The sequence below is a fragment of the Pieris rapae genome, chromosome 2 (genome assembly GCF_905147795.1).
Source record: "Pieris rapae chromosome 2, ilPieRapa1.1, whole genome shotgun sequence".
Classification (NCBI taxonomy): domain Eukaryota; kingdom Metazoa; phylum Arthropoda; class Insecta; order Lepidoptera; family Pieridae; genus Pieris; species Pieris rapae.
Genome location: NC_059510.1, coordinates 2,182,736 through 2,195,244, shown reverse-complemented (window position 1 = coordinate 2,195,244; position 12,509 = coordinate 2,182,736). Strand labels below are relative to the sequence as shown.

The following is a 12,509-nucleotide window of genomic DNA, read 5'->3' as shown; positions in this document are numbered from 1 at the left end:
AATAATAAACCCTACTTCATAGACGAGGTAGTGGTCTTTATCTCGACAGTGCTGTTGTTCTCTGGAGTGATCTCTCGCGTGTCTCAGGGCTGCCAGTTCCTCTTCTAAACGGGACACGCGTTCCTCGTGATCCGCTAACTGTTCCCGCTGAAAGATATTTATTAATAATGTTAATGGTTTAAAGAGCACAAACTTTCAAGTAATATGATATGTGTAACACAATCTGAAAATCACCTTTGGTTAAATATTGTTTTGTCGAAAAAAACTTTACTACTAAAGTTTTTAGTTCTGTTATAAATGATGACGTGATGCGTACGAGTAATAATAATAATAATAATAATAAATGAAAATGTTTTTTTTTAACGAAGTAATGTAATGTTATTTTTATTTATGTGTACCTATATATTTCTTTCAGTCTCCGCAATAAATAAAAAAATATTATACAATACAATGAACACAAAAAATATGTGAAATGACGCTAAATCCAAAGAAGTTTTTAAAAATAAAGTACGAAACCAAATTCAAAATAATTAAAAAATATATATTTTAACTTCTGCTACAGTAGTTATATGCAAATGAAATTGGAGGCGTAAATTAAAAATTATATAGTAATTGAATATTTGTTGTTTACCATAGAGAGCTTAGTATGCGAGCAGGGCAGTAGCGGCCTCTGAAACTTGCGTTGTGACCCGACTGCGCCTGCTAAAGGTGGAGCTGAGTACGCAGCACACACGAAGTTTATCGTCTCAACCCAGGAGTTTAGTTCCTTTGAATCGCTGTACAAAAAAAACGTATGAGATACTGCTGCTCTGCCGCTAATTCAGATGTAGTTATATTATTAAAAGCTTTTAGATTTGTTCTGTTAAAAATGGAATACGAAGATCCTGAGATCGATCTTGAGATAGCGCCCTCTAATTGAGGGAAGGTCTCAAAAGAAAATATTCCAGTTTTTAATTTAAATATCCTATTAGGTTACATTTCGAAGTTCGTGCCAAAAAAATGATAACCTCCTTTTTAGTTTTTTTGAAGTCGGTTTAAATAAAAAGCGTACCTTGTTTGAAATAAGTATTCGGCCTGGTCCGCAGTCTGTAGTCTAAACACGTGTTGCTTTTTTGTGTAATCTGTTGCCTTTGTGGCTAACGCGTGATGTATTCTAAAATAACGAGAGAAAAAAATTAACTTCATCCTTTCTCTGGTATTGTACCATGCAACTGAACAGATAGACAAAAAATCGCTCATAGCTTACTAAATTTCTTGACTTGATTGAATATCGATGGATCGATTGATCGATTTAATTAACTGTCTAGAGATTCAATTAACTCTCTTACTGCGTCATATATCCAACTCTTACACTTTAGCCTCCGGACCAGCCAGTCAGTGGCTAGACTGGGCGTGCATCCTTCCAGTTACAGTAGTTAGAGAACAGTAAACCTTCCTACCTCCACGTAACTATAAATTAAAAAAAAACTCCAAAATGTACCGTATTGCATTGTGAAGATTGTCGGACATCTGACTCCGTCGGAATCCGTGTTCGTCCTTGTGTAGGTACAGCACTAAGTCTCGCAAAGTGCAGTAGAACATTTTCCAACCTCTTCTGCCAAATGGAGCTGTGAAATTAATAAAATTATTTTAAACTTACAATTTTATTTGTTACAAATCTAAAAAATCAATAATCTTTTGTATTGTTTATTTTAAATATGTATTTATAAGTATATTTTAGTGTGAAAATTAAAATTACTTGTTATGATAGCGTCTCCTACCTCTATCTCATTCTTTCAATATGTTCAAAGCAAAGTTAACTCATACAAATCATCTTGAAAAATGCAAAACCGGGACAAATTAATTCTGATCTTTCTGATGAATTGAAAAGGTTTTTTGTGTGCTGGTTATTACAATTTCTTAGGATAAATATAGTACATAATGGTTGAAACCACTATTGTGTAAGTAAGTGTAAGAGAACTCACTCTTTTTCCCGTTAGGTTCGACACAGCACTTTCGCATGACGTAACCCTTCTTGTACTCGACTGCCCGACTCTGGTCCGGCACATGAAGGAATGGGTTAGTTCCACCACCATTGTTTCGATTCTCGTTACTCGCTGCCGCTGGTGTTTCCGCGTCTCTGTAATAGAAATGCGTGCAATAATCGTAATTAAATAAACGAACGTAACGAAGTATCATATCGCGGGTTCACGATCAAAAACGATCAATAACAATCAAAACGCAATAAAAAGCGAAGTTTCCAAGAAATAGTTTAACGGGTTTTTATTGATGATATGTTGATTCAATTTTTAAGCATTGAAGTAAACTTTAAAACATGGAGAATAAATAAGTTAATTGAGGTTGTGATTAAGTACCGTCTGTTCGCAACAGTACAATCTCGCAGCCTTACATTCTTTGGATCAGTCAAGGAAAAGTGGAAGGACCGCCTGGAAATTCACCAGACCAGAGACCAGATCAAGACTGCCGTAGGAGGTTCATCCAATGACCTCAGCGAGATAACCTCTAATAGGCAAAGGAGGATATAGCAATAGGAGCCCGTAATAATCTAGGCTATCGGCATCATACGTACAAAACTTTCTAAGAAATCCTTTTTTTTTGTTTTCAAATTGGGATTGCTTGAACGTGTTTTATCACGAAGATGCCACAATATCAAAATATGAATAAAATATACAAAATAATTCTGGTGCAGCAAAAGACGTGAGGCGAAAATAACAAACAAAATATTGTTTTATGTAATTACTAACACTAGTCTGAAATAAACATTTTCTTTTTTTTCCTAGATTTACATTGTTTATACCGATTAACATAAAAAATCATAAACTAATTTATAATCGCAATCAAAGTTATTTGAAGGAATACTTACAACGCCCATTGTAGAGGCTGTGTTCGTATCGCATAGTAAAGCTGTTTGAGCGTCTCCCGTGGGAAGTTTTCGCCATCATTGAGATCTGCTAAATTGTCTATAAACTCCGCACAGGACATCCGGCGAAATGAGCCGCCACCACATCCGTGAAGATCAGTGTTTAGCAGCATTATCGCGCAGGTTAATGTGTGTACGGCGTCTGTAATTTATAAAATTAATATCTTGATTTTTAATTCGATTTTATACAGATCAGCGGAAATCGATTTTCTTTTATATTTTTAGCTAGTACCACAGACTACACAATTCTTCTACATAGACATTTCTTAACCATATCCTATCCTGCTCAATTGTGACTATTGTATATCTTGTATTTCTTCTTCTTTTGTATTGCGTCGCCATTCATGAATCCGTGAGATTATATATGAGTATAGTTTATGATAAAGTTTGGTAATTCTATATTTTTTAAAGATTAAGTTATGCACTTCTTGCACTGGAAGAGATAGCTTGCAAGCGGCCGCCCCCATCCCTAATAATTTTTATTTTTTTTAAATACAACAGACTAAAATACTGATACGCTTATCTTTGGTGTTCCTATCGTACTTAGGCACCACAATTACATATTTATTATCTATATTTTTATTATCTTTTGCTGGTATATAAATCGATATTATCACCATTGATTTGATATTATGAATTTCGCCAGTCATGAACTTTCTTACCTTGTGAATTAAAAGAGCCGGGATTACATTCCAAATATCTTCTGGAGAAGTGAACGAGGACTCGTTCCCTCTCCTGGGTTTCCCCGCTGAGCGCGAATCTTGATAAAAACGTCCGTAAAGCGACATCTAGCGTCGCGCCCGTCAGTTCGAAATGTTTTACATATTCCTCTGCTACTGCCTTTGAGAAATCGTTGCTGAAATTATATAAAATTCTGATTTTATAGGTATTATTATTGGGTCTAAACATTTCAATTCATTTGTTATTTTGAAACTGCCAATAAACAATTTAACACCATACATCCTTTAAAAAACTACCTAAAAATAAAGTACCAGGAACCCAGAATCTGTCAAGAGATATACAATTTCACTTACTTTTTACTAAGATGTCTCGATACATCTGACTTCTTAAAGCCATCGAGGTGGTAAAGCCGCTTAGCGAGCCTTTCAGCCGACGGAATATCCACTGCCTTCGGACTATAATGGAACGAGTGTAAAGAGTCAACGTCAGATCCTTCGTCCGACCCCTGGTCTGAAGCCAATTCCTGAAATTAATTTCTATATAGATACTTCATAATATAGATTTTTGTTAATAAACTGGAAAAATTGTAAGACTATTCTAGCAAATAAACGATTTGATTTGAATAAAAGTGTTCAGTTTACAAGTTTAACTATTATATCAGTGTCAGCAAGGGCGTTGGGACAGTTATAATAAAAATAATAATAATTGTAGTTTGGGACAAATTAAACTGTTTTAATCAATCAGAGTTCTCTCTCTAAACATAATATGTATGTTATTATTATACAGTTTGAAAAAGATGAGGATTTTTTTCTAAATATCATTTTTTTTAATTAAATCATATGGGCGTACCTATATAAAATATAATTGCTGTTTGTGTGTCTTGCTAAACCTCCAAAATAGCTGGATCAATTTGGCTTATTATAATGTTGAAATACTTATAATAAAGTTTAAATGGGAAACATTAATAATAAGTAAAGAAAAATAGCTGGATAATAATTGATGTCTTTTAAGAAATAAAAAAATGTCAGTTGGTTGTCATATAAGTATATATGTATATAGCTTTCATAAATTTGTATGGGTAGTAGTCATTTTTTAGTTTTTAAATACAAGTAGATGATACGATGTTCAGAGCCTCATCGTCATATATAAAAGAAGAGTGAAGATTGAAAAATATCTCTTCCCTTTAGAGACATAAAATAAACATACCTGATAACCCTGATTCTCCGGCGACGTGCAACCATTCTCTTTACCATTTTGAGCATAATTTGTATTATTGTTATTATTCAAATTGTCATTATTATTGCCCTTATCCGGCCCCTTCACTTGTATCACTATTCTATAGTCTTTGTCAGCGCCGTTAAGTGTAACATCACTGGTATCGGATAACGTTGCCGATTTTGCACGTTTGTGGCAAGGTTCGGAAACCAGAATCGTGGAATCCGAATCTGATGGGTCGGATAACTCCATGCGAGGACATTCCCGGCCAGTTTCAAACATGTCGTCTTGGTCTTGGAAGTCTGGACTAGATATGTTCGACACGGCCTCTGATAGGCTCATGTCACCTGCGGAAGATTACCGTTTAACTTATTACGTCTAATAATTGCAGAACGTCGGTGACAAGAAATATTTTTGCCAAAACTTGAATCTCTATATACTCTGATTTTTAATTCCGTAGTATTCTGACATTTCATAAGTGTTGCTACTAAAAAGTTCTCCACCGAAAATCGACAAATTTGACCAAATTGAGGGCAATAAAGTAATATTTTTTATGTTTTACTTACAAGAAGGTAAATCTTAATATTTACTTACTCAAGTGACCTAATAAAAAAATAAAAAAATCTTTCAAGATCACGAACAATATATCGAATAAAGTTTAATTACTTTATTTAATTTTTCAGCTGGGATCACTATTAATTCCAGGTTTAGTGAACCTTTAGAAAAATATAAAATGTTATATTTACTAGTGAGTTTTTACTGTTTGTCATGAAAATTAATTATCACTCCCCGTTAAACCACTTTTAATGTGTCAGAATTCTACGGAATTATAAATCAGAGTAGAATCTGTCAAATAATTTACATATTTCTCACATTAAATTGACAACGTATAATACATTTTAGTTCTCAAAATTGTTATAAAATAACTCCCTTGACCTGGGAATAGTAAATGAGTTGATGAATTGTATTGAATTTAAAATCTAAAAGCCTGCAAAAATGTCTATCAAATTACCGTTAAGTGTGCGATGGTGTTGCGGCACGAGGTGTTGTCTATGAGGTGGGGATAAGGCGGACCATGATGCTGACGTTGGAGATGCGGGTGACGAAGACCTGGGAACAAACGCATCGTTTGTACTTCCTTTTTGTACTACTTATCACATAGTAACAATTAATTTTAGTTACGAATTGTTTTTAAGTTTTCACAAAAGTTTTTGAGAAAATGGTTTTACCGCTGTGAGATCCCATCAGATATGGAGGTAGAGTTGGAAGTGGCGGCAGAACCATTGCATTGAGACACCGGCGCGTTGTAGGTCCATACGATCCTAAAACGGAAACGTAATTAATGTCAAACATTATATGTATGATTCTTCATCAATGTGATGATGATGAAAATGCTTTCTTCGCCGTGCCAAGTCAAGGAAACTGAACTACAACATTGACATTTTTTTTTTACTGATTCTATGGTCATGTTTACAAATCTTGATGGCTGTATTTGCTTTTATGCCGTATAATAGACAAATATCTAACGATCATACGTGATATTACCTCAGCTATAACACGCAAAAATTAAAAGAAACCGTCATTTTGATGCAATCTATATATTTTAGAATTTTTATATTTTTCCTTGATTCAATATTCATATATTTTAATTCAATCAAATAGCTATTTTATTTGTTCGTGGTATGGGTCTGTATGTACAGTATAGTATAATATATTTATTTAGTATAGTGAGCAGTGTTGGCGTAGTGGCTTCAACGTGCGATTCTCAGCCCTGAGGTCGTATGTTCGATGACCGACTGTGCAACAAATAGACTCTCTTTGTGCCCATTGAACATTCGCTCAAACAGCGAAGGAAAACACCAAATGTCGACAGTGTACGACTAACAAGAGCCATATCAACTACTTGCCTATTACATTTTTAAATGATCATGATACATAAATCTGAGGCCCAGACCTAAAAAGGTTGTAGCGCCACTGATTTATTCAATCACAGTATTTTATTAAATCAAATGATATACCTGTCTCTCTCATCCGAGTCAGATCTAGGTCCGGGTGTGGCGGAATCCGGTCGCGCGTCCAACAGCGTGTTCAGCGATGACGTCACATCCTCCTCCATATCTACCGCCACAGCGCTTAGAGATGACTCCTTCTGAAATTAATAGATTTACTGAGTATAAGGTAACAATTATTAAAATATTTACCTAGCACTATTCTTGATAATGTCAAATAATGATGATAGAACTCTCACAATCCTGAAAGACATAAAAAGTTAGAAAAACATAAATAGATAGGGCAAAATATAGAATCTATCTCATAAGGCAAATATGTGGGAAAAATAAACAAATTGCTGCATATAAAAAAAATCAGTTTAGACTCCTTTTAAGTTGTATATAATAATAATAATACCTGTAAGTGATCTTCAGAGCGTGAAGTGCGAACAATCTGTTGCTGTGTTCGTGATGATATTTCACCGGTAGATGCGGCGCCGCCTGCCGGAGACGCAGGTTGAGAGTTATATCTGAAACAGTTATTTCACATCACGTCTAATGAAAAATAATTCCTAATATGAAAACAAATGCAGTTCATTATTAAGATATACGGTTTAAGACACATTAGACAATTCCAAACATAGAGGCATCCAAGTACGATCTAGAGCAGAAAACAAACGTGACTCTTACAAAAGCGTATTATTACCCCAGTTAATGACACACCCTGAATACGAAAAAAGCAGGGGCATCTATGCGAAAGCATAATTCAGAAAACTTCAAGAAAAAAAAATAAACCATTTTGCATCCTGCAACATCAGGTGGTTCGGCATTCCATTAAATATTCCCAGCACATTAAAGTACATATATGTCTATAATAAATTATCTTATGTGTTAGTGAAGAGGTATTAGTGAATTGTTAAAACCAAACGGTTATTTATACGTTAAACTAAATTGGAGGCGTTAAATTACACGTATAATTATATTACTATTATTATAATAATTGTAAATAAAGTATTATATACGTTTTATTAAGTTCAAGCTATAGTATAGGTATCAGAAGATAAGGCTCAGCACCCATCGCTATAGATATCTCAAGAACCATATCGAAATTGGGGATCGTAACTATCGCTATGGCTGGAGACTGAAAATCAGTCGTGACCCACTAACGCTTAACGAAAATGTATGAAATGTAATAATTAAATAATAATTGTATGAAAATGGTCACGACTGTTTGATGTTTTTACCAGCGCATGATTTAGTGGAGGATATGGAAAAGTTGTTCGATAAAGAAATTTATTCTAAAAATAAAAATCTCGCTGTTATTTTTGGATATTACGAAATATTTAGCAGAAAAACTATTTCGTTGAATTTGGTACACAAAAAAATAATTTACTACTTTGGAATTTCTTAAAAATCACAGAATCTAAACTTACAATTTGGCATGTTCCCCAAGTAAGCCTGTGTCTGGTGAGGAATTGTGTCTGTGGGATAGTTCGACTCGCGCTGCTATTCTGTTCTCACTCGGAGACGCCGGTGTTGAATTATATCTGTAATATAATATATATTACAAAAACACTATATATTACATTTTAAATTATAAAACGATATGTCTAGCACAAAAAAGTTTTTAATTCGACGATTTAATCTCACTTATAATATTCATTAGATTCGCGTTCGTTCGCTCGTAGCGTAATATTATGTACCCTAAAAATATACAAATAGTAGATAAATAAACCACCGACAATAAAATTTAAAATATAGTTAAAATAAATATCTAACCTGTGATAATGTGTTCTATGTGTTGGCGCGTGATGATTGTGATGTGGATGTTCGACCCTCGACAGATTCAGCATCAGATCTCCCGTCATCATGTAGGCTTCGAATTTGGGCTGGTTAGCCCTCGGTCGAAGCCTGTCTTCTGTAAGAAGAGCTTCACAGCTCTCCCCCGACTGTACTCCCGACCCGTTGCTCGACGAATTGCTGGACGAGTTGCTGTTTGAATTGCTGGATATTGGAGAGTTCGGTCTGTATAAAAATACTTCTTGTGACTTAGGTGATCCTAAAAAATGTTATTTTCGACACTGCCCTGAGAAGCAGTATCGAACATTCCACGAATACAAGGGCTATAGAGATTTAAAGATTAAAAAATTAGCCTCAAATATAAAAATAACACCTGAAAATTGCAAGGGTAAAATTAAACTAAAGAGTATTTCTTCAGCTAACGTAGACGTTGCTTGGCTCCAATTTATGTTAGACGCAATAATATGTATAAGTAACGTGTGTAGACGTCCCGTTTTGAAAGGGACTGTAGCTTTTTTCCAAAACTGTGGGACGCATAATTGTCCCGTTTTCAGAAACTGCGGGAAGATTTGAGTAGCAGAATATAAAGACAATTGTACCAAGGGTTTTATTCTTATTTAAAAACGTCACCAACTATATTAAAACAATTTTGTTATTCTGATATATAAACATTTTGGGTACCTGTATTTTGTGTTTCGTAACTTTTAAGCCAACTAACTTGCAAAAAGTTTTTTTTTTCATTGACTATTTATTATTTGACCTAAGTTAAACCAATGTCCCGATTTGAGTGAATGAATAAATGGTCACATAATGTTGTATAAGGTATAAAAACGTAATATTTTTTTCTTTTTAAATTCATAAAAATGCACTGTGATGTAGGTAGCCTTTTAATTCTGTTCACTTTTTATCGTATTTTTTATATATTTATTATTTCTTAATTAATAATTTAATATATTAAGGATTTATTATTATTATTTTCGAACCAATACGACTTAGGGTCCTTCAAGAAAAGAACGTACCAATTCTTAAAAGGCCGGCAACGCACTTGCGTGCCCTCTGGCATTGAGTGTCCATGGGCGGCGGTATCACTTACTATCAGGTGAGCCTTCTGCCCGTTTGCCCCCTGTTCTATAAAAAAAAACTGTATACACTGTACTTAACAATACAACACTTAAAATAGTCTAGGAGACTACTATTAAGATATATTTTATAAAAATGTACAGTAACAAAGTTATATAATATGCAATTGATAACATCATTGTCTGCAATTTGTATTTTGTTTTAACAATACACGTGTTACGGATTGACTCACATCAAATACAAAAAAAAAAACAACGCGTTTTTATTATTTCACTGGTTTTAAAGTCAACATACATATTAATGATTGAATTTGCCAATTATAGCAAAATAGTTTCAGGGAAACCACTGTTTACTTCTGTATTAGGCACATGTCGCAATCAGTCATGACATTGTTATCAAAACAAACAAGTATTTATAGCACGACTTTGAATTTTCTTTATGCTAACAAGAAAAACAGGTCAAAGACAGTGTATGAAACTATTACGCAAAGTATGTGTGTATACAGAAAATCAAAAATTTTCAATTCACCTCCCATAGATACGGACCGCGTTATAAGAAACTATTTTAGGAGTAATATCGAATATTATAACAACACAATTGAAACAGGTGCAAAGGTACCCAAAATTAATTATTAACTTGACAAATCATTAAATAAATTTCAGTACAGAAATACAATTAATCTCCGCGTCATATGAGGGACGGAAATAACTGTAGGTGTAAACTGATTAAAAAATATTTTTAATAGATCTCACAAACCTTGCCATATATAAAACTCTAACATTTCCTTGGGTTAACACGAGTACTATAGATTAAATAGAAAAATATCGTTTGTAACCTTCGGGTTTTTAAAGTCGGTTAAAAAATCGATTCATGCAATCAATGTTTGTGAAATGAGACATATTTTAGGTAAGAAATTACTCATTGAGTTTTTATATTTAGGGAATATGCATTTTCGTTAAAATAATAGTGAAACTGTAATGACAAACGCTGCGATACAAAAAATTTAAAAAAAAAATATTTTTTTTAGATTTTAGAAAAATAGAAATTATCTATTTAAAAATACTTATTAACCTCATAATGATTGGGTACCCGACAGATCCTTACATAGCGTTTTTTTTAAATTGATCATTACCGTATACATACCATATATACGCCTGAATAAGTTAATTCTGTTGCATTAGCGGAGAATTCGAATTTTGTCACGTTTTCTTATTCTCTATGTTAGGAGACTAATAAGGACTTAAAATCACATTATTTGGGAGTTAATATTTAAACCGTTCATCGTTATATAAATTGGGACCATTATGTGAAAAGGCAGTGTTTAACGCTCGACTCCGGCCAAAACATTTTAATATTTACATAATAATCCAGCTGTTCAAATGGTAATCGCAAACAATTGCATTATTAAGTGTTAATAACTTACGATATTTTATTTTTAACAATATTATTTCCGTCAAATATTTCATATACATAAAGTGATTCATTTAATCAAAATACAGCGACATTTATTTATGTTCCAATTTTATTCTCTATGTTGCACTGTACATGTCTGAGATATATATAAAAAAATCATCTAATTGTATATATAAACCGTTCACGAATCCACTTGAACACACACAAATATTCATCAAAATAGGTCCACTCGTTTTGGAGGAGTTTAATAACAAACGTATCGTATCACATCGTATGATAGTGTACCCTAACTTTTATGTATTTATATTTAACGTAATTATGTAATGAAGGAAAATGCCATCGTATTGGTATAATTGTAAATAAACATTATAAATGAAACACGTCATCACTAAGGGGTAGGAACCCTCAGTCTGCAGAACACATGGCACTATCGTACCGATATCAGCTGTGCGCCCCTCGAACACGAAAATAAAATACGAAGGGACAGACAAATTTATCCTTCCGCTTATCAACTTGACTATTTATACATTTCCAATAATAGAATTTACCGCCTCATTGGACCAACGGTTAAAACTCGAACTTTTTGGTTAAGACTTTTGTTTTGTGATTTAATGTAATATATAGAGAGCTACTAGACAAAACCCTAAACTGCGTTTGTATGTATGTATTTTTATACGTACATTTAGGTTATATCGCAAACGGGGAAAGAATATAGTGACGAACTCAGCACATTTAAGATAAAATTTGCGGGCATTTCAAAAAAATATCAAAGAAAAAAAATACGTCAAAGTGTCTTAGATAGCAATACAGTGAAAATCTGTTATAACGACATCAAAGGGCCTACTCATATTTGGTCGTAACAACCGATAGTCGTAACATGGGATGACGTTGTTATTAAGAACCAAATACAATAGAATTCAGCCGGGACCTTAGATTTTGGTTAATAGAACCGGCATGTTGTTCTAAACGATGTCGAAACGATGTATGTTAAGTCCCTGTCCCAGCACAAATTGTAGGTATGACTGCGGGCTGCGGGCAGTGGGGGCATCTAAAAAAAATATTATGAGACAAACGGCCAGGAGACTCACCTCAAATTAAATATTACCGCCGTCGATAGATTGCCAATAGGCCGACGTGCGTTGTCGGTCTTTTAAAGACGCTCTTTTCATTTATATTTAAACTATAACTAAATTTTATAATTAAACTACTGTTACACAAGAATACTTTCCGTTTCACTATGGACGGGTCGAGAAGGTGTTGTTTACGATTGTTAGTGAATGTATAAAGTTTTGAATAGTAACAAAGGGCGTTTAAATAGAGAAAGGCCTAGGGCGAAGAAAATGCATTTTTGGGTAAATTAACTGAAGATTGCGTTGTGTATGCGTTGTGGTCGGTGTTTATTTCCTTAAAAG

At 33.7% G+C, this 12,509-nt stretch overlaps 1 protein-coding gene across 3 annotated transcripts in view; it reads right to left on the bottom strand.

Annotated features, from left to right (window-relative positions):
• Positions 1–12,509, bottom strand: part of LOC110995165 (PH and SEC7 domain-containing protein) — a 33,692-nt gene that overhangs the window by 3,365 nt on the left and 17,818 nt on the right. For 2 of the 3 annotated variants that reach the window (XM_022262191.2, XM_045632027.1), the window contains exons 5-19: positions 8,584–8,829; positions 8,238–8,351; positions 7,223–7,334; positions 6,835–6,965; positions 6,046–6,138; positions 5,829–5,926; positions 4,808–5,163; positions 3,955–4,124; positions 3,583–3,776; positions 2,864–3,062; positions 1,965–2,119; positions 1,481–1,607; positions 1,052–1,153; positions 632–776; positions 16–147 (exon numbers count right to left, since the gene is read on the bottom strand). In XM_022262191.2, the coding sequence (XP_022117883.2) occupies positions 16–147; positions 632–776; positions 1,052–1,153; positions 1,481–1,607; positions 1,965–2,119; positions 2,864–3,062; positions 3,583–3,776; positions 3,955–4,124; positions 4,808–5,163; positions 5,829–5,926; positions 6,046–6,138; positions 6,835–6,965; positions 7,223–7,334; positions 8,238–8,351; positions 8,584–8,829 (2,374 nt within the window). The remainder of the gene's footprint in view (positions 1–15; positions 148–631; positions 777–1,051; positions 1,154–1,480; positions 1,608–1,964; positions 2,120–2,863; positions 3,063–3,582; positions 3,777–3,954; positions 4,125–4,807; positions 5,164–5,828; positions 5,927–6,045; positions 6,139–6,834; positions 6,966–7,222; positions 7,335–8,237; positions 8,352–8,583; positions 8,830–12,509) is intronic. The other variant, XM_022262192.2, reaches the window with a different exon arrangement.